Source organism: Pithys albifrons, chromosome 10 (assembly GCF_047495875.1).
Source record: "Pithys albifrons albifrons isolate INPA30051 chromosome 10, PitAlb_v1, whole genome shotgun sequence".
In the NCBI taxonomy this organism is placed as follows: Eukaryota; Metazoa; Chordata; class Aves; order Passeriformes; family Thamnophilidae; genus Pithys; species Pithys albifrons.
This window is the reverse complement of record NC_092467.1, coordinates 31,093,488-31,115,654: the sequence shown is the minus strand read 5'-3', so window position 1 is coordinate 31,115,654 and position 22,167 is coordinate 31,093,488. Positions and strand designations below refer to the sequence as shown.

General features: G+C 44.7%; 1 protein-coding gene across 12 annotated transcripts in view; it reads right to left on the bottom strand.

Moving 5' to 3' along the window:
- Positions 1-6,400: 6,400 nt before the first annotated feature.
- The window catches only part of NFIA (nuclear factor I A), a 251,910-nt gene continuing 236,143 nt past the window's right edge, over positions 6,401-22,167 (bottom strand). For all 12 annotated transcript variants that reach the window (XM_071565009.1, XM_071565007.1, XM_071565010.1 and 9 more), the window contains one exon: positions 6,401-13,583. In XM_071565009.1, coding sequence (XP_071421110.1) covers positions 13,507-13,583 — 77 coding nt within the window. In that variant the 3' untranslated portion in view covers positions 6,401-13,506. The remainder of the gene's footprint in view (positions 13,584-22,167) is intronic.

Sequence of the window (22,167 nt, the reverse complement as noted above, 5' to 3'; positions counted from 1 at the left end):
CTTCTCCCAGGCACTCAGCAACAGGACAAGGGGGCACGATGGGCTCAAGCTCTGCCAGGGGAAATTGAAGTTGCAGATCAGAAAAAAATTCTTCACAGAGAGAGTGCTCAGGGATTGGAATGGGCTGCCCAGAGAGGAGGTGGATTCCCCATCCCTGGAGGTTTTGAAACTGAGCTTGGCCGTGGCACTGAGTGCCATGACCTGGTAAAGGGACTGGAGTTGGACCAAGGGTTGGACTTGATAATCTTGGAGGTCTTTGCCAACCCAGTCGATTCTATGATTCTATGATTCTATGACCCACACATGTATCCCTACTCCTCTGCTCCTGCCCATGCCAGCTGTCCCTGGTGGGACCCCTGACTCCAGGGGTGCAGCAGGGGCATGTGATGACACTTGGCAAAGCACAGCCTCGAATGGCACCCGCTGCAGGCAGCGCTGGGCAGCGCCACGAGCTCCACATGGCACAGCTGGGTCCTGGTTTAAAGCTCTTCCCGAGCGCTCGGAGCAACGAAATCTCTTTCTTTCCGAGTCCTCGTTGTGTACTAATGAAGGAATAAAACAAACATTTGGTAACAAATCCAGCATATGGTTATTGTTTGCTGCAAGGACAGGGGAAAACATGACTCCATAGCCGGGCGAAAAGGCTGCAGCTGCGCTAGCACATTACCAGCTTTATTTAATAAACCCTTGCCCTGCTGGTCTTAAGGACATTTCTCCTTCCCCTCCCCAGCCCTGAGAGGTGGTTTTGGAGCCTTCTGCCAGGATGGCCATGGCAGGGTGGCATGTGCCCTTCGTTAGCCAAGGAATCTGCTTTCAATTGGGGCCCTTCAGATTGTATTTTCCCAGCGACTCATTAGTCAGCGGCCGCTGACAGGCTGCTGTACGTGTGCCATCTCCCGCATTGTTTATATGCAAGTGCAGCGCCCAAAATGATTTATTTAGGTTTTAATTAAAATTTGTGGATAGACCAGTGAGTTTTAGCAGTGCCGGTTCTAATTTGTGGTTGCAGAGGAAAAAAAAACTATAATAATAATAAAAAAATCAATAAGCTTTGTAGCATTTATATTTTTAGAGTTACCTCGGGCAGTGGGGACCTGCCAGTCACTGTCCCCAGTGCCACCTGTGGTTGGCAGAGATGTAACAGCTTTGGTTCCCACATCAAGGCTCACACCTGGAATTCCTCTAGCAGGTAATCTGATGTCCCATGAGTGATGTTCTGATGACCCCAACACCAGGCCGAGCCCTGAGAGGCTGCAGAATTGCAACAATTTGAGGGCATATCACAGAATCACAGACTGGTTTGGGTTGGAAGAGACCTTAAAGCTCATCCCGTTCCACCACCTGCCATGGGCAGGGACACCTTCCACTAGCCCAGGTTGCTCCAAGCCCTGTCCAACCTGGCCTGGGACACTCCCAGGGATGGGGCAGCCACAGCTTCTCTGGGCACCTGTGCCAGGGCCTGCCCACCCTCACAGGGAAGAAATTCTCTGCAATATCCCATCGCTCCCTGCCCTCTGGCAGTGGGAAGCCATTTCCCCTTTTCCTGTCCCTCCATGCCTTGTCCCCAGTCCCTCTCCAGCTCTTCTGGAGCCCCTTTAGGCCCTGGAAGGGGCTCTCAGGTCTCCCTGAAGCCTTCCCTTCTTCAGGTGACCCCCCCCCAGCTCTCCCAGCCTGGCTCCAGAGCAGAGGGGCTCCAGCCCTTGGAGCATCTCCGTGGCCTCCTCTGGACTCGCTCCAGCAGGTTCACGTCCTTCTTCTATTTAATTATATTTAATTACACTGTAATTTAATTAATATCCTTCATATATTTAATTGTCTGTGCAGGATCACCCAGCAGGAAGATGGGTAATGTGGGGAGGTGGCTGAGCCCATGAGGAGAACAGGTGACTCATTGCTTGAAAGAAGAAGTTACGATTTAAAAAGCTTTTGGAGGGTGTGGGTGACCCTCTCCAAAACAATGTGTGTGCCTTCCCCACTGCCACCATCCCTCCTTCCCCCATTTATATTGCTGGTAACTTTTCATGACTCCAAAAGAACAACCAGGAGTGGAAGGACAAAGAGGTTGTTGTGCGTGAGTTGAAGTTTCAGGGGTATCTTTGCTCCCCTCACTCTATGGAACCCCCTGAACCACCCCCCAGATGAGGGACAATGTGTTGCTCTGCTGGATGGAGATTTTCTGGCTGCTTGTGGCCCCAAGATGAGTTTTACAAGTTGCAATAAAGCCCTAAGAGACTAATCTCGTGCTCCCCCAAATCAGGAAAGTTTGAAGCCTTTCTTGGCCTACTACCCTGGCTTGGAGAAGTCCCTGCTGTACCTGATGTAAATATGTATTAATTAGAGCACTTTGGAAATGCAGAGTATTGACCTAAGGGGCTGTAATGGCTCTTCTTGAGCAATTACAATCCATCATCCAGCCCCAGCCTTGGGGAGGGAGATTTTTCGGAGGCGCTTCATTGACCCGCCGGCCCCGGGCGGTTTCCTCCCTCACACAGCCCCTTCCTGCCCCAGGGCTCGCATCCTTCCCGGGGAAATCGTTGGAGGGGGAGGCCCTAAATCCCTTACAACTGATAAATAGGATGTATTCCATCCTGCCCTCTCCCTGCCATGTGCCCCCTCTCCTACTCTCCATTGCCCAGGGCACTTTGGAGCCTTCCAACCTGAGAAACACCCAGAGAAAAATATTTATATATAAAAGAAAAACTTTGTGCTTTCCAGTGGTGGAAACCCTTCTCAAATATAGCATTTGTCTCCTGAGACTTGCACCTTCTAATTTAATTTCCCCCTAAATCAAACAGTGTATTAATCCCCAATAGAAAACACGTTCCAGTTGCACAAACAATATTTAAATGGTATAATAGGGACATCTTTTATAAATACTTCTAAAAATCCTGAAAAAAACCAGAATGTGTGGGCTATAATTAATAGAAATGCCAAGTGCCAGCTAACCAGGAAAACTCCAGCATCATAAATCTGCCCCGAGCCTTCTCACACATGCTGATGGATGGGGACTTGCAGCTTAAATATTTAACAATCAATAATTCAAATACCTATCCTACCCTATTAAATTTGTCACATTTATTTATAAATGCAACATCCAGCTGAAGTTTCTCTAAAAGTTGGGCCTCTTCCACCCAGTAACAATATGCAGAATTGTGGAAGAGCGTTGGAAGGGAAAAAAAAGGCGTTGGGATATGAAATTTCTGTGGGGAAATAAGGAACAATGAGGGGGAAAAATTAAACCCCATATCCCAAAATAGTTGGCTGCATCTCCTTCACCCTAATGGGTTTGGATAATGCAATATGCAGGCAGGTGCTGTGTCGTATGAATCACATTTATAGGAACATTTTCCAATTTCTTCGCTGCCCAAGGCAGGAGCTGCTGTTCATCCTCCACAGAGGAATATTTCGGAGGCACAGGGTGGGCCCCTGCCCACACATTGCCTCCAGTCCAGAGCAAATCCCGCAGAAAAATGAGAATCCCTGGAGAAAGGGATAGGTTTGGGGGCTGACCTGAGCCACAGTCATGCTTTGCTTTGCCCTGTGGGAGGGTAGAGGGGGATATAAATAAAGAAGGAAATAAATAAATACGTGCTGGGTGCAGAGAACGATGATGATGATGATGATGATGATGATGATGATGATGATAATAAATATTAATAAAAATAATAATGAGATTTTCTCTTTCCAGTTTGCAGCACCAGCAGCCTGACTCCATATCTCAAAGGTTTTTGGGAAAACAGGATGACTGGACAGTTTATCAGGTGACTCCTCACCTTGCCAGTGGCCTCCACAAAAACAACACCAGTGGGGAAACTGTTTCCATCCATCCAGAGCACTGGGAGGGAAGTGGCTCAGACCATCCATGTGCTGCTGGAGATTTGGCCATGCCTGTGGCACAGACGGTCCCTTGGCCTCCTGAGCATCACTGATTCCAAAGGAGCACCAAATCTGATCTGAAAGGTCATGAAACTCCTGCACCCAAACTTCTGGAAGGATTTAAACCCCCCGTGGGTAAGAGGTGGTTGGTGTTGATCGTGGCCCTGTCCCCACCACAGTGTGACTGTGGGCCCCAGTTACGAGGGCATAAATCGTCATGGCAAATTTATTGCCAGAATTTATCAGCTCTTGTTTCTGAGTGGCCAAGCAGTTAATTTTGAGATGAAGTGATGCCATTTTCATCAATACCTGTGTGCTAACTGCCCATCAAAGCATGCAGCTGCAATTAATGCAGCATTGTTGAAGTCCTGAACCAATAAATATTTCCAGTCTTGGCTTGTTTTTGGCAGCAATCGGACAAACCCACTGCCCTGGTAATATTCCCTGAGTCCTGTTCTTGTTGTATCAAGGGGAATATTTATGTTTAAGAAGGTGAGTAAGTAGCCAGATCTGCCTCTAGGCAGAGTGAAGCACCCACATTTCCCTGTCTAAACCCCACCTTGTGCCTTTTCCATCCCAAGTTTTTGGTTTCTGTTGGTGGCCATTGCATATTCCTTCTGCGTCCCGAGCCAGGCTGACACATTTTGATAGCAATAAATAATAAATGGGATTTATTTCCTTAGTTGCTGATGGAGACCTTTTCTCCCGCAGGAAGAAAGTGAGAAAGCAGGAGGGAAAGGAGAGGTGAATGAAAAGGAGGGGGAAAGAAGGGGGAAAGAAAAGGAGGGGGAAAGCAGGAGAAGGTGCCTGAGCCCTGGCCAGTGCTTGCTCTGCTCCCAGCATGGTTGTCACCCACGTGGGGCAGGATCCAGCTGCCCTCCTGCACCCCTCCTGGTTCCTCCACCAAACCCAGGGCAGCCTCAGCCAATGCCCTCGATAATCAAAGGTATAAATTAATAATAGTGAATGGGTTTTGTAGGGGGGCAATGGAAGGGGCAGTGATACAGAGCTCTTGGAGACACGGCAATGGGCAACACCTTCCCTGTGTATTGTCATTGCACTGTTTTTTTTTCTGTGTGTGTTCCCACAGTGCTGTGCAGTGGTGGGTCCCTGTCCCTCCCTCCCATCCCTGCACCCCCAGTGTTCATGGCCACTGCTTGGGGAAAGCATCCACCTCCCACTGCCCCACGGAGCAGGCTGGCCCATGCCCAGGCTCATTTCCAAACCAAAGGGACACCACCAGCATTTTGGCCGTTTTTGTAACCTCAGGATGAGTTTTCTGCACAATTCAGGCAGCAAACACAGGCTCAGCACTCCCAACCCCCCTCCTTCTCCCTCTCTCCCCCCAGTGCTTGCAGGGTGAAAGGGGCCAGCGCTGCTGGCAAGACCCTGCTTGGGGTACTGTGTTTTCTTTGAGGACAGATTTGGCTTTTCCTTACTGTCTGGTCTCCTTTATGAGAGAAAAAAGCCAAATTGAACAGGCTCCAACCTGTCCTCAGCTGCCACACCATGAATTGGTGCCAGCAGGGCCCATGTCTGAGGCAGCAATGAGGACACAGCGAGGGGCCCCTGGGGAGGGGGACATTAGAGCTGTGCCCAGCCTGACCCTCCTGCCCTGGCCTTGGAGCCAAACCCAAAACTGTGGAGGTGTGAGAAAGGAAATACCAGTGGTTTATGAGTGTCAGGCAGCTATTTGTTAGAAAACACTCATTTCCCCCCAAATAAAAGGAAGAGCTGGTGTTGCAGCTGGTGCTGCCTGGGAAGGGCTCAGGGTCACGGGGGTCCCCATGTCATGTCCCCTGAGGCCACAAGGCAGAGCTGCACCAGCCCTCACCTCTGATCAGCCTCAGTGCCCTCTTCTAATTAGAAAACAGGCAGAATAGCTTAAGTGCAAAAAACTTTCTGCAAATACTAATTTCTGCACATATCTTTTAAGCAGAAGGTGTTGCAGAGTGAAAAACTTTGAAGGAAGCTTTAAATTTTGTAAAAACAGTCAAATTTTTTCCTACTTTTGCCTAAAAAGCCTTGCAGAGGGGCAGTTCTTCTGGCTGGGTTTCAAGGTCAACCCCAACAGCCACAGCCAATGTGTGGCTGATGGCTGTATTTGGGCTCCTCGGAAATGTGGTAATATTCTTATAGTTTAGCTACAATTAAGGATATATGGTAGCATTTGCAGTGTTTATTAATCTCCTTGGTCTTCCCTGGGAGTGCTTTGTGTCTTTGCTTGGGACGATTTCACCTGCGGAGGTTTGCCAGGCATTAATCCCTTACCGTGCAAGGAACGATTTTGAGTGGTGGGACATCACGAACACAGGGAAGAACGGTCAGTGTGACAACAGGGACTTGATTTAACCAAATAACCCCATGATTTGGGCTGAAGGTACTGCCTGGGAGCCTGCCCAGGTCTCAGGGCTGGCCCCAACCAGCCAGAGAGGTCGATGCCATGACGAGCAGCAATGCCCACCATCCTTCAGCCACATCCCCCTCCCCGTGCACAGCTGGAAGTAAATAACAACACGGCCTGTTAGCATTAGCAATTTTTTATTTTCCTTTTTTGTTGCATAGGAAATGCAGTACTTGCTTCCAGTAATTGTATTGTAATGTGAGAAGGTGGTAGCACTAATGGTTGAATACAAGAGTTAAACTAATCCACACCAGCTCAAAAAACCTGCGGAGACTTAGTTGAATAAGAATGGATGCCCACAGTGATTCTCAACCAATTACAATTTTTTTCACAGAACACAGTAAAACTAAAATGGTAACTATGAGAGTCAATACAAGTATACTAGAGGCACGAGGGGCCTGACTCATAAAAAAAATGAACACGACATGGTATTAACACGGGTGTCAAGTGAATTTGCAGCAGATCTTTCACATGGCCGGTGGAAATTTTAGCGCCCTGAATCTCTAAGCACCGCTGAGGGACCAGGCAGGGCCAGTCCCAGGCAGCAGGGCAGGGCTAGGGCAGAGCTCAGCCGTGTGGAGAACCAGCACAGCCGGCCAAAATGGAGATTTCTCCTTGATTGTATTTCCAAAGAATTTCATGGCCCTTTCCCCAAGGCAGCAGGGACGCCGGCAACAAGGACAAGCGTCAGAGGCGGATGCCGAGCCAGGCGCTCTCGCCCTACCATGCTCAGTCTAGAAACTCATCTTCTTTTTGTTTTTTCCCCTCATATTAATTTGTGGATGCAGATAAAAGGGGGGGGGATTTCACCCAACACAATTGTTTTTGTTCATGCTCGAGCATAGAAGATTAACTAAGTGGAAAATAGTCTTCCCTAAAAAAAGGCGTACAAAGTACAAAAGTTCACATTGCGGGCGAGCGCTCGCCTCGATGGAGGGTTTCTCCAGAGCTCAGAGGTAGCGATGGAGCGGATTTTGTTCTGGTACGGGACAAGATCTCTTTTGGAATCGAGTCTCCTCGTACCACCATGTCCCGAGCCCCCGGCACGGAGCCGTCCTCTCCCATCTGTCCCTTTCCTCCTGCCAGCTGCACCTCTGGCGTTGGGAGCATGGTCTGGTGCTGCCTCACCTACTCCACAACCCCTTCCCATCGGTGCCTGGTCTCCGTGGGGTTTGGGGAGGTGGAGAGGGGAAGGGGAGGGAGAGGAGAGCCGGCAGGCACAGGTGCCAGGGCGAAACCCATCCTCAATTTGGAGGAGAAAAGCCCACCAGCCTCCCCGTGTTAATAGCAAAGGAGCTTTTATGAATCGGGCCCAAAGTTTGTACAGAGTTTGTTTGAAGAAAAATATTGCAACTGTGCATGAAACTAAACAACCACATGAGGTTTTTTTTTTCTTTTTTTCTTTTTTTTTTTTTTAAAGGGTTTTTTTCTTTCTATATGAGGAAGTCTGGTGTGAAGAAGGGTCAAGCATGGGTACCTGGTTCACCGCTGCCCATTAAGAAATCTCTCGCAACGTGAGCTCGGTCTCGTTTGTGGGTTTAAAGGACTGTCCCTTCAGTTTGAACTGTTCTTCAGAGCAAGCTCTCTGAATTCTTAGGGTAGCTTTTTTGCGACGAAAATCTTACCAGGCACGGATTTCTGGTCTCAAACACCATGTCCTGCCCTCTAGGAACGGAAAAAAAAAAAAAAAAAAGGAAAAAAAAGGAAAAAAAAAGAAAAAAAAGAAAAAAAACCCAAAACACAAGTAATACTGAATTTAAGTAAATGTATACCTCCAAAATACTGAAAACACCCCAAATCAATAAAGACAGAATTTGCGTTCTCAGTGAAATATCTTTAAACCTATCTGACAAGAACCAAGTCAGAAAAAAAGACTAACATAACTTTGAGTAATATTCATACAGCTACTAAGCATTATGGAATAGCATGCATTAATATTGTACGGTTATTTTACATCACCTATATCAGAAGGTTCTGACAGACAGCGAAGGCTACCGGTGTAGAAAAATCTTACTTCAGAAGAGCAATATAATACAGATTTCACAGGCACTACATTTTAATATATCAGGTATTATGCTGGTTTTCTTATAATTCTTTCTGTCCTAAAGCTGGCATTATAACAATGACCGAAAAGGCAAGGATCGAAGTAAACGGAAAGTAGATACCAAAGTTGATATATTCTTTTCTTTTTTTTTTTTCAGATAGATTAGTGCATAGTTTTCATGCAGATAAACACTGCTATGCATTTACATTGTTGGAAAGCAGAGTGAATTGAGCCCAAGTTGTCACATTTTTGTAAATCATTTTGCCAGCCTGTAATAGCACCATGTAATGGATTTGCATTAAACATTAAATTGATTTCAGAATTGGTGACACAGTATTCACTACAGTTAAGTGCTATGGAATAGCTTCAATGTTACCTGCTATATATCAAAGCAATTTTCATCCCACTGCTTTTTTATTGGAAAAAATAAAAGGAAAATGTACTCGATACTAATTAGACTATTGCGCAGCCTTGGACTTGATGATGGCATAGCTGGGTTTACTGTCAAACAGTAATACATGCATTGACTTCAAGACAAAATTGGCATTGTAAGCTTGATTTAATGAAAATCCTGCCTAGCAGGCAGTGTTAACTTCACAAGACCTGCCTCCGACAGACCTCATGAGGTTGATTTTGTTATTTATTTATTGTTTAGGTGCCATTGAAGCTCTCCTTACATTGTCATGCCGGTTATGGTTTTAATTTTGTTCGATGGAGGCCTTCTACCAAGAAAAAAAAAAAGAAAAAAAAAAGATATTTCCAGAGACACAATGCAAAGTACAATATTAACTGACATTCTTTAAAAAAAAAATAATTCACCACAAGGAAAAAAAAACTGTTTTAGGCTATGTATCTGGGTTTTTTTGTATTTTTGTACAGTAAATATTTTATAACACTGTTACTACAAAGCTGCAAATATACGGAACAAAGAGAACTAGAGAAAGAAAAAAAAAATGTTAGAGGGATTTTGCATATTCCTGTGGGCTGACTGAATACTGTGGAGTTGAGAAAACTTGGTGTTTCTTTTCCCCTTCAACCTCAAGGGAAGGGGGAACAAGCAACAGAGACAAAGTGTACCATGGCTGCCTAAACTTGAAGCCCGAAAGTTTTTTATTATAAAGGAAGAAGAATAAATAATAATGGCATTGCTGGGGTGTGCGGCATGAGAAAAGCAAGTGCCCTCGCTCAAAAAAAAACAAAAACAAAAAAGAGGGAAAAACAAAGGAATTAACTCGAGAAAAAAATCAATTCGCGCTAAGCCATCCCTAGGGCTTTAAATTTGGATGGGCGGGGGGTGGGTACAGGTCAGAGTTTTTGTGCGTCTGACGGTGCTGGAGAGAAGGAGACGGGGAGGGAAAAAAGTTGTTCTGGTGACTCAAAAGGAGCGGCCGGAGCGGGCGGGACCCCTCGGGGGCTCCCGCGGGATGCAGGGATGGAGGGATGAAGGGATGGATGGGTGGGACGCTCCATCCCTCCTGCCCATCCCTGCTCGCCTCCCCGCTCCTCCCAGGACTAAAACACTGTTTGTTCTCTACACCTGCACAGAACGGAACTGCCGCGTTTCCTGCGTGAGAGGAAGGTGAACGCAAACTGAATTTAGTGTGTAATACTTTACAACCCCTGTTGGTTAACACCCTTGACCTCCTACCTAATGTTTTAAAGCCTTTAAAACATTTTTTTTCTCGCAATTCTGCTCAGAGTTCCCTAACTTTAGCGTCATCAAACTTAATATGACAAAAATACCTTCAAAAATACAGCATACCTGTAATGTCCATTTACAATGGTTCTTCAGTAGCCTATACTTCTCAAGCATAGGAATATGCTATACCATTGAGAGAAGAAAAATAACTGTATTTAAATACATACAAAAAAAGGAAACGGGAAAGTTTTTAACTTAAATCCAGTTCCCAAAGGAAAAAAAAAAAAGCAATTCTATGAACGCTGCCTTTATAACGAACAATCAGAAATTCCACTAAGCTAATTTGACAGAAATTTTTCCTCATTTAAACAACATTACAAAAGTCCTGCATTATAAAATAGGGTAGAATAAATCAGTGTAATCAATAAAACTATACAACATACAAATTACATATCTTCTGAGTGGGCAGTTTAATTCTCTCTCTTTGCAGCCATGACTACAACATGCTCACTAAAAACAACTAACTGCCCAAACTATTGCTTAGTTTGTTTTGTTTAAAAAAGGGTGCAATTTTATTGTATATACAACCAATTTACTGGTAATACCTTGTCTCATAGCAAGGTTCTGACAAAATGTTTGTCTAGGCTTTTTTCCCTTCACTGTGAAGCACTGAAAGCTGCTATTTTTTTTTTTTTAGTGCACATATGTCTTAATAAAGTAATGCCCAGCTAAGTGCTATAGGGAAGGCAAAGGATGCTGGCTAGAGGATGTGATACCATATACTAACAATCACACAATACAATAGAGCAAAATGACTACTCAACCACTTATCAGACACATATGAAAATCCAAAACATTTTATTTTTTCCTTAAATAGAGAATAACCAGTAAACAATTTTCAGAACTTGGAAGTTTAAAAACGTGCATATAAAAATGGGCATTATATACTTTTATTGAATGTGGATTGATTGCAGTCTGCTAATAAAAATGGGTGTGGGATCTGAAGAAAAAGGAAGTTTTTTTTTTTAAGGCTTGCTTGTGAAAGGAACAGTTGTAAAACAAAAATTGCTTGAAGCAGGGTTCAGCTTAGTGCTTCACAGTTTGACTGCTTCTCTAAGAAGAGCCCTTCCTGCATGTGCATTCAAAAATCACAAAAGTACAAAGACAAACACCTAAAACACACTGCGTCAAGTGCAGCACCAACTTTGGTCAAATAAAAAAAAATTAAAAGAAAAATTAATAATTGCTAAGCTTTTCTACATGATATAAGCAGGTATTGCATATTTTCATATATCTGGGAGAAAACAAAACAAAAAAGGAAGACTCCAAATAAAAGGTAAAATGCAGCAACATCCAAAAATACTGATAATCTAGCATCTACAGATCTCAGAATAGCACTGCCACTGACCATACAGGACAATAAACACTACTCCTATCTGCGGAACAACTAACATCCTATTTAATTCTAGATGTTGGAACTGACAATGGCTGACATAAAAGTCACATTTACAAAAAGTGTCTCCAAATGCTTGACTAGGGAAAAACCCCTTTCAATATAGGAACATGTGCAACAATTCCACAAATAATCGCTATCCAGGGCAAGGCACATTGATATGGAATTTTTTTTTTTTTTTGTTTCGTGCAAATTAAGAAAACAAAACAAAACATCGTTTCAGGGAAAAGATGAGGAGCAAAGTGTCTTCCCAAGAATTTCAGTTACTTGATTGTATAGGACAGTAGTAGAAACCCTTCTGAAGGGTCGAACAAACATAGTTTAAAGGCAAGTGCCTGGAATAGGGATTACAATATTGTGTCTTAATGCACTCTACTTTACCCTACATTAACTATATAAAAATTAGTTACTAACACTAGAACATGCAGAGACTTTCTCTGATTAGCTGGACTCGCCAACCAGAACGTATATATATGTATAGTATAGGAAACCTTCTTAAAGTTGCATGTGAAGCAAAGGGGTGCTCCGCTGTCTGATAGAAAAAATCACTTGCACTCTTTTTTTTTTTCTTTTTTTTTCCTTTTTTTTGTACATAAGATACAGGACGTTTGGGGTCCAAACTTCTTTTTTTTTATCTTTTTTTTATTTGTCTGGTTTTTTTTCTTCTTCAGCAAGTGCCCTTGCTATGAACTGGCATAAGTTGTAAGATCAGCATCGTTCGTTTCTGTAAATGTTTTCTTTTGCAGTCCAGAAAATGTACCAGTTCAGGGACACGAAGGTGTTTTACTTTCTGGACCGTTCTCTCTTATTCCCAAGGTGTTTGAGAACTGATAAACCCTATATTGCCGGAAACACGTAAAATTTGTCAGAATTGGCATAATCCATTATAGTGACTTTTAGCTTATAAAATTAACAGATATTATGATTTCATTTTAGTTATGTGCTTTGATAACAGAAAATGATTAATTAGCATTTAATGTAGTTAACATATTGTGGTAAAAGCACCATTAGATTTGTTTTTTTTTTTTAAATTTTCCTTCAGTTTTAAAGGGATACAAGTTCAACAATAAAAAACATAAAAAGCAAAAATAGCTCCCCTTTTTCTTGCAAGGCTGTTTTTTACCCCAATAATTTAGAGTCCTGGGGTGGAAGGACTTGGAAAACAAAAATAGAATTTTCAACAATCTCTATCTTACAAAGATATTTAGCTATCCAATGAAATTGCACTTTACTCAATTCAAAATTCGATTGTTTTGATTGATTCCTGTCAGTTTCTGTCAAAACAGACCAACTTCCCCATTTCTGCGTGAAATTTTGTGTAATTGTTGAAAATTGTTGAAAAATGTTGTTTTCTTTTTAAATGTAAGTGCAGCATTTCAAACTTTTTTCTTTTTTTTCTTTTTTTTTTTTTTAGTGAATAGTAGTAGTTCGATGTTTTAAATCGCTCTGCAATCGAGTGGAAAAAAATTGTTGACAATGCTCTTATGGTTCATGTTACATCTCTAAGTGCCGACTGTAAAAAAAAAAAGAAAAAAAACCCCAACAACAACAACAACCAAAAAAAAAAAACCTGCATTTTTTTTTCCCCGATATGTTACAGAAAAACATGCTCTATGTCTGTCCAGTAAGTTATATATTGCAGAATTCAGCTACTACAAAAGTTATAGTTTTAAGTGTGTTTCATGATTTCTCAAGAAGTCTCACACCTGTATGGGAAAATCCGATGAGGATACTGTAAAACAGTTAGGCTCCATATGGAAAGTGTGTTACAACAGCGAGTTGGTAAGCAGCAGCAGAGGCTAGTTCTACTCAGTGTCACCTAATGCTTACACTACCAATGAAACACTTCAAAAGTTATGAAGCCCAACCATTTCCAGCACCATATGAGAAATTACAACAGTCCTAAAGTTGTCTAAAAAAAAAAAAAGAAAAAAAAAGAAAAAGAAAATAAAATCTCGAGAGAAAGTTACGGCCTTTGCCATTCAACCATAACGTTTGCCATTTCCATGTACTAGTTTTGCTGTCGGTGTCTGCTCGCCTCCCCTTCCGCCGATGTGAAGTCGCTGCGCTGCGTTGCTGCTGCTTCCGTGTTACAGAGGTGGGAAGGGGTCTGGTGGTCTGTCCGGTGGGTGGTGGGAAGCGGAGACTTTTATCCCAGGTACCAGGACTGCAAAAGGAGAAAGGGAGAAGTGTCAGCCCTGCTGCCCGCTCTCACTGCTTCCCCAAGGGCTCCGGGCATCGCCGCCAGCCTCCTCCGCCAAGAGGGGGGCTAATTGAGACCGTGACGAATTGACCTAATTACAAAGCTTAATTAAAAATACTGTACAAATCAATATATTTTTTTTCTCGCCGACAGTCGCTGGACATAGCTACAGATGAACGCGGGGGTCATGTCACATTACAAGTTATCAATCTTTTTAATAGATGATGGCTTGAAGATCCCTCCAGTTCACTTTTGTCTAATCCCCTGAAAAGGCGATACACATTCGCCTCTCTGTGCCATTTATCACCCTGCAGTCGGGGTTTTCTTGGGTATTTAGGCATGTGCCAGCATAAGCATCTGTTGCTTTATACTGCCCTGCTTCAACTGTCTCGCTGGAACAGATGCACAGAAATTCAACAACAGGGCTGTTTTCTTAGGAGAAATGGGGATCACTAGAGAAAAGCCAGGATAAAGCAAATCTGGGGGAAAGTGGATCAGCAAAAATGTCCCGTATCTCTGCCCATACTTGTGTTTCAAAACAAAATGTGGGCCTCAACTAAACACTTGTCTTTGGGAAAATCTTTTTTTTTTCTTTTTCCCAAAGAGAGGGAATTCCCTGGGAATTCATCTCTGCAACAATACCGTCCTTAACCCAACGGCGCAGATGCTCAGAGCACAGAAAGCAGTTTTGCTCCTTGATAGGAAAATAAACACTGTTGGAAAGCTGAAGTGGAGCTGGGGCAGTGCCACCACACCGGGAAGACCCGGCTTGGCCCCGGCGAGGTCAGCCCAACCTGATCCCACCATGAATAAGGGCAGTGTTAGGCCCTGGGACCGTCCGCACGGGGGGATGCGACTTGGCAATGACATATTGCTGTGGGAATATACCAACAAGCAGCAACTATTTAGCCTGAAGTAAAGTAATACAAGAAAGGCTCGGGTATTAAAGAGCCGTTGCCGATACCCCCGTTTTTCCTCGGGATCCTGTAATATATGAGGTGTGTACGTGCACACGTACAACCCGACGACAAGTTTTACCAACTTTTTCCTCCGTTCCTTTTCGGCTTCTGACGTGATTGATAGCACAATCAACTTGGGGAGGATTTATGAACATTTACAGAAGACTCTGAGGCAAGTTTCATGTGGGACTTGGAGATTATGTGGTCTTGCCATGGAGGTAGGAACTGGTAAAATAAATAGCACGATTGGAGAAGTTGTCCTGCTTCCAATACACCTCATTAACTAACTCTTCCTCCGATCGCCCTTCTGAATACAAACACAACGGTCCCATATCGGCTCCATCTATTGCCTACAGATTTTATATTTAGACTTACTCAGGCTGCAATTAAACGAAATAGTTCTCATATGTAAAGTTTATAAACAGAGGAAAGTTCTGGCAGGGTTCGTGAAGCAGAGCCAAGTCCCGTTCCCCTCCCTGACTGCGGGGCCCGACTGATTTTAGGTGGGTGCAGGGACGTGGAGTGTGGGCTGTGCTGGAGGCACCTCCGGCCACTGCCAGCTGCCAACTCCTCCAAACTTTGCAGGGTCGTCTCTCACACTTGTTGCTTGAGTGTGACAGTTTTTGGCTGGGCTGGGAACTGTGGCAGTGCCCAGCAGGGAGCAGAGGGGTTAAAGACCGAGTGGGGATAGAGTAGCAGGGTTGAACACTGAAAGGTGATTAAAACTCTAAGGTGATGGAGTAGAGGGGTCACAGACTGAGAGGTGATGAAGTTAAGGGAAGTTAAGACTGAGAGGGGAGGGAGTGGAGGGGTTGAACACCGCGAGGTGATGGAGTGGAGGGGTTGAACACCGCGAGGTGATGGAGTGGAGGGGTTGAACACTGCGAGGTGATGGAGTGGAGGGGTTGAACACTGCGAGGTGATGGAGTGGAGGGGTTGAACACTGCGAGGTGATGGAGTGGAGGGGTTGAACACTGCGAGGTGATGGAGTGGAAGGGTTAAAGGCTGCGAGGCGATGGAGTGGAAGGGTTGCACACAGCGAGGCGATGGTTCCCATTCCCAGAGCCGATGTCCGGCTGGCTCCATGGCCGCTGGCCCGGCGCATGGCCCGCCGGGTGGCGGGAGCCGCTGCCCTCGCCACTCCTCCCTCGCTTCAAAAGCTGATTTAAAAAGAAAAAAAAAACCCGGCAGGATAAGAAAAAAGCAGCAGCGCAGAGGTTGCGGAGGTGGGGCCACGGCTGGCGGCGCTGGGGTCCCCTCGCCCGCCCGCGCTCCGCCGCCCCCCCCGCCCCTCGATCCGTCTGTCCGTCCGCCCCGGCCGGTCCGTCGGTCCATCCCCCGCCGCCCCGCGCTCCTTCACGCATCTCGCTATTCACCCCGCTCCTCGCAGACAAGGTTACCCCAGAGCGGCTCTGTAATCCTTCACTGAAATAGGCTTTATTGATTGCTCTGGTCTATTGTTCCCTTTTCAAGTCCCCCAAGTTCAAGTTCATCCCGGTGTTACATCATGTCTCGTTGCTAAGGGCAACCAGACAGCCCCAGACGTGACCGCCATCCGCAAGCGCGGCGCTGCGCCCTCCCACCGCCGCCAGCCGCGCTGACGTCGAGCCCCGCTCCCAACACACTGAACTATTTATTCTGCCTAATTTATGACCTCCACAGCAAGAGAGACCCCCACTCCAAAAACCAACACTGTTGTATATTTAATTAATCTGTCTTTCTCTGGCACTTGGGAAAGTTAGACAAAGGTCTAATTATTGTGCGTCGCTCCCCACACTTTTCTTTTTGGGGTGACTATTTGCATGGGAAAAGAAACGGCGAGGCTGGGCGCGAGTCCCCTCCCTCCAAAACACCTTTTTTTTCCCCCCTGCCCTATTGACATTTCATGAAATACTTTAGCTGCTTAAGGGAATTAGAAAAAAAAAATCTGATGTGAATGTAACTCCTTCGGAGTTGGTATTCAGTAACACAAATCAACTCATGACATGTTTAAATTTAAATGCTAACCACACACTCTGTGAGTTACTTTAAAGGTTAGTTTTTAATCAATAGAAGTTGCTGACTCGGGAGTTTTGAGCGGCGCAGTGCAGCTCTGGGGCCTTTGTCTCGTGTTGGGCTTTCAAACTTTTTTTTCCTTGAGATGATTTTAGCAATGATTTGCAGACACAGAGCGCTATTGTGCTCCCGACTAGCAACATGTCAATAAAGGAGTAGAGTTACCATGCACCAGGGTGTCAATATGACTCCTGCAGACACTGCTCGGCCTTAATACCAATGAAAAACTTAATTAACCCTTACAGGATCAACCCAAACCAAACTGCACGGGAAGTTTCAAAACTTCTGTGCCGGGCTCTGCATTGCCTTGACTGAAAAGCTGCTTTTACGGGACCCAAACTTCGAGTGCTTCGCCAACAGCTGCGTTCGCTTTGCCTGCTCCTGCAGCCCCACTTGGATGAGATGTTTTATGGGCTGAGGCAGCAGAACAGTGAGACAGAGAGTGCATTTACCCAGCAGATCCCACCAGCACCGCTCTCGGGACATCGGTTTAATTTAGAGCATCTTGCAGCTGAAACGCACACACAGAATGATCCTCCTTTTTCTGCTAATCATTTTAATATTAAGATCTCATATCCCCCTCAAGCCTCCTATACATGTCTAAGTCTTCCAGGATTAGGGCTGAAGAGCACCATTGTTCCTCTGAAGCACCTGTGAAACTTCTCTGAGAGGGAGAGGAGATCTCCGCCTCAAATGAAAACGTCTAGGAAGTGTATTAGACACTTGGAGACCCGATAGTTGGGATCTGTCAACTTTTTTTTTTTGCATGATTAGGGGGCTTAGGGGGGAAAAAAGAAGCCCAGATCCCTGTGTTCAGATGGCTGAAGAGTTTCATGCCTTGGTTTAGAGTTCTGCTCAATGTCTGAGCACCTTACCCATTTTATCCCTTCAGTTCTGTAACCCATCCGACTGCACCCACTTGGAGAACGCTGTATTGCCTTTCTTCATTTAAAATCTCCATTTAAATCATGGGCCCTATCACAATATGGTCAGGATGATATTATCTCTGTGTGTTTTCCTAAAAGAGCTGGTATTTTATTTCCCTTCTATTTACTTTGCAGTACTCTCAGTGAGTTTAGAGCTAAATGAACCCACTGGAGCTAAAGGTCCTACTCAGGAAAATTACTGCCACAGAGTTGTCGGTGCCACTACAGGTCTGTATTGTCCTGCCGAGCATCAATCTGTCCTTCCCCAGCGCTCAAGGTGAAACATCAGAAAGAATTCTGCAGTCCAGTACAAGATCTTTGCTTCCCTCTCTCCAGTCAAATGAAGAAGTAATCTCATCAGGTTGAAAAGTGCTGACTAAGGATTTAATAAAGTGCCTGCAGATGTGTGTCATCTCTAAGGTATTCAACTCATGTAATGCAAAACAGTTCCACACTGAATGTGCTTATAAAATTCCATTTAACCATTGCAGAGCTCTATTTTACTGTTCTCTGAGGAGTATTATCACACTTTTTTTTTTTTCCTAATTTACAGCATCATGAAAGTTGAAACTCGGCACTGTCAGTATCTGAGAATCCTCACAGTAGTAAGGTTTTATGATCCATAAACAATATCTACTTGACTGAATCCTAAACAGGAAGTCTGAGATGGCAATTATGGTTCTTTGATAGCGCAAGTCTATTTGTTTCTTATGCTCTTCTGGAGATAGCAGAGACACACAAAAATTCTCCCTCCACTTCCAACGCTCGGGTCCTTTGTAGGGGAAGAACAGCAAGGAAACATTCCGCAATTCAGGATATTTAACAGGAGAAAAGCTCAAAGTGCCTCATTGACTCTGGTAGCAGTTTCTGCCTGAGTCAGGAGCCCAGGAACAGGCCCATTGTTTCTTAAAACCTCCTTAAACCAGCCTTCCTGCATGCCAGCCCTCACCCCAGCTCCCGGCCTCACCGCGAGCACCGCGCACGTGTTTCAAACCAGAACGACAATCAAACCCAAACTTGTTCAATTTGCTTCTACCTGCACATCTCCTGCCCCAACAATGGGACCTTTCAGCTCGTGCAGAAAGCCAGGGCTGCACACCCTCCCTATCTGTTTTTCAAATTAAGAAGTTAAACAAAAGTCCTCAAGGGCAAAGTTTAACGCTGCGGAAGGAGGTTGTTAATGTGGAATCCAGAACTGGGTGTGACAGTTGGCTTATTTCTCCGGGCGATGTAGGTTATTTAAGGACATTCACACGTTTGAAACTCTCAAACTCCACACATAGGAGCTTTGGCTTCCCCTAACCCACTCAGGGCTCAAACCTGCTCTGTGCTAGCCATTTTCTTTAGGTTTTCAGCCCAGTTTGGCTGCCTGGCGGCAGGTCGGGGTCGGTGCCATCGGGACTTCAAATGCGCCTGCCGCGGCGCTGTGGCCGTTGCTGCCCCGGGCATGGCTGTGTGTGCAGGAAGCTATTCCTGCACGGGCCCAGGCGGGAAAACCCACCTTTGATAAGAGCCTAAATAAAAAAAAGTGTACAGCTTTAGAGCTCGCCGGCAATGCGGCTGTTTGGGCTGAACCCGAGCCATGACCGCCGGCACCCGTGAGGACTCATCGCAGCACATCAGTTTGGTTGGTTGGTTTGGGGATGACACTTCAGTCACCTAAAGAACTTCAAAGCTCTCACAAACATTAACCCCGGGAAGGTGAATTGGGGTAACGAGTCCTTCTGGTTGCAAAGATTAAACGAGGATGGGAACGGCTACACAGCAAACTGGTCCTTTCGGCATCACCTTGTGAGAGGTCTCGGGAAGGCTCTTCCCCACGGTGTGTCGTGTGAAAGCAAGGGGCCAAAACTGGGGCTTTGATGCCATTTCAAAGGGGTTGCCAGGGTGAGGGAAGGCAGTGGCAGTTCAGCTTCTAGTGCAACTGGTTGAAGGGCTCCTGCAGATAAAGCAACTGCCCTCTGTTTACCCCACGTTTGAATTCATCCCACTTTTCTAGTGCTTTCTCCAGAGTTTCTCCAGGCACGAAATTTGATCCTGCTGAGTAGGACTGAAAGGTGAATATTAAAGACAAGGTCACCCTTCTGCCTATGGAAGTTATTTTCTTAGACCTGGGATTAATTATTTAGTAATTATATTTTCCAGAATGAAATACCAACAGGGACGTAAGTAGCATGTTGGTCATCCCCAAAGGGACATAAAACAGTGAGAGAATCTTCTGGTTGTCCAAGATCCGCACCCAGGAGAGTCACACGCCCCACTATGAGCACATTTATACTGTCCTGAGGCAGATAAAGCCCGTCCCAAGAGGGACACTCGTCTCCAGGCGATGTGTACAGTAGCTCTGCATCCCATAGTTTTTGTGGGAATGCCAGTTGTGGCAAACTGCATTGAATTACGTGCAATAATTTTGTAATATGGACTTTTGCCTGCTGACTATTAAAAATGTATAGTAGTCCAAACCACTTCTCTCCTGGGACCAACAAACTCACTTCAGGCAAGATTTCTGCTTGGGTTCAAACCTCAAGTTGGGAACAGCCAGTGTTTTTAAATAAGTCACCCCAAACCCTCCCAAACCTATGAAAACACACTCATACAGTAACTCCTGCTGTTGTTCCAGACATCTGAATGTTCCAGTAAAGTGTCCCAGCTGGCTCCAGATGTTTCTTAAGTATAAAGCAATGCTGTGAGTGCTGGACCCCCTGCTGCCCCGACCTGGAGCTGAGCGGATTAAAGATTGACTGCGCTATGACATATTCACATTTAGCCTGAATATAATACAGCAAAGACTTATCAATGGCAAATGTTTGAAATGTAACCCCGCCAGCAGAGTAGGCTGGCACTCTGAATATGATGTATAAATAATGTATGGGAACTTAAGATCTAAATTAGATCTACAGGAAGAAAACTTTCCCCTTTCTCTGCCTCTAAAAGAAAGTTCTCTCACAATGAGGTCATTTTCCTGCCCGTCTTTTGGTTTGCAAAATTGCTTTTAGGCAGAGGGTCTTCCCTTTTCTTGGGGAACATTTTGCCAGTTACAGTTTTCCTCCAGTTTTCTAAATAGTCAAGTGACGAAGTTCATTTATTTGTTAGTAAATTGACTTTGAAATCTGCAAAATAACTTCCAAACTTTGCCTGGTCTGCTGAAAGCTGACTGCAGCCATGCTAAACTGCAAACCTTGCTGTTTAAAAAAAGGAAAAAAAAAAGATAGTGGAGTGAAAGAGAGAGAGGAAAAAGAAAGGGAGAAAGAGAGAGAAACAATCCCATTTTGGTTTTTGTTAGAGGACGGCATACTACATAGATCAGAGACTTTTCAAAAAATAAAAACCCCCACTGTACACAAAGCACAGGAAAATGTGAGGAAAAAAGGAAAAACCTAAAAGCAGCTTAGAATGTGTTAACTCTGCCATTCTGTCAGCTTAAAGAGTATTTTATGCTTGATCAACAGCTCTCTTTTATTATGCTTTTCTTTCATTCATTCAAGACATCAAAGACCAGAACCACCAGTGTACCTGATCTACCAGAAGAACTTGTAAGGGTGTTCTAAAGAAACGGGGGTATTGGGAGCCAGACACCCCTGCGGACAAGGCAGTTCAAAGAGAATATTTCAACAATGATTACATTTTGTAAATCTTTGTACGAAAGACAGCTTATTTCCTGCTTTTTTCATGAAAAATAGATTCTATCCATTAAAGTGAGCCCACAGTATGAAAGTTACTTGAGATCTGAGGTACAGCAAGCGGATTAAGTGGAGGGTGAGATGAAATCTTTGAGAGAGACGATGGCTTTCTCTGATATTTGTCGCTGCCACAAGGATTTCTGACTGGGATAGAAGCTTTTTTTTATTATTATTTATTTGTAGACTTGCTGGTGGCAGCGAAGTCCTTTGTAAAAGCAAAATAAACCAAAATGGATCAGAAAGGAAAATTGCAACAAATAAAAAGGAACTAAGAAAACAAAAGGGCTGCAAAAAACCTTCTGACATGTTTAAAAGAAAAACTATATATATTTGCCCTGCTCTGGAAAGCGCAGGCGAGCCATTTAAATCCCGCAGACAACTCCAGAGTGCAGCGCACAGACCCAAGCCAGCTGTTTACTTTTCCAAGCCCGTGGTGGTTTCTGCATTGATAAACTATATAACCTCACACACACAGAAGGGATTTTAGCTATGCCAGACCTCATTGCTCTGTCCCGCTCTCTTTATGTGCTGTCACAGAATAAAAATGATCCTAACACAAACGCTGAAATAAGATCCCGCTCCAGAAAGGACATCTTTGTAGATATTTCCTGAGTTACTGCCAAAAGGGATTTTTTTCGCCCATTCATCCTTCCAAAGTTTTGCTATAAACATAGCCAAAATTGTTCGGGAGTAATCAGAAATTACCAAAATATGACCCCCCAGCCAAGTCCAGCTGCGGGGAGAGGGGAGGAAGCCGCCCCATGCCTGTGGCCAGGACAGCAACCACCTCTGCCACCACACCTGGGTGACACCCGCCAGCTGCGCCACCTCGCTCCCCCCGGCACAGACTTTTGCAAGAGAAGAAGAAAACAGCAGGATGCTTGGAATCAAAGAGGCAAAACCAACTTTAAGACTTGCCTCATGGTTT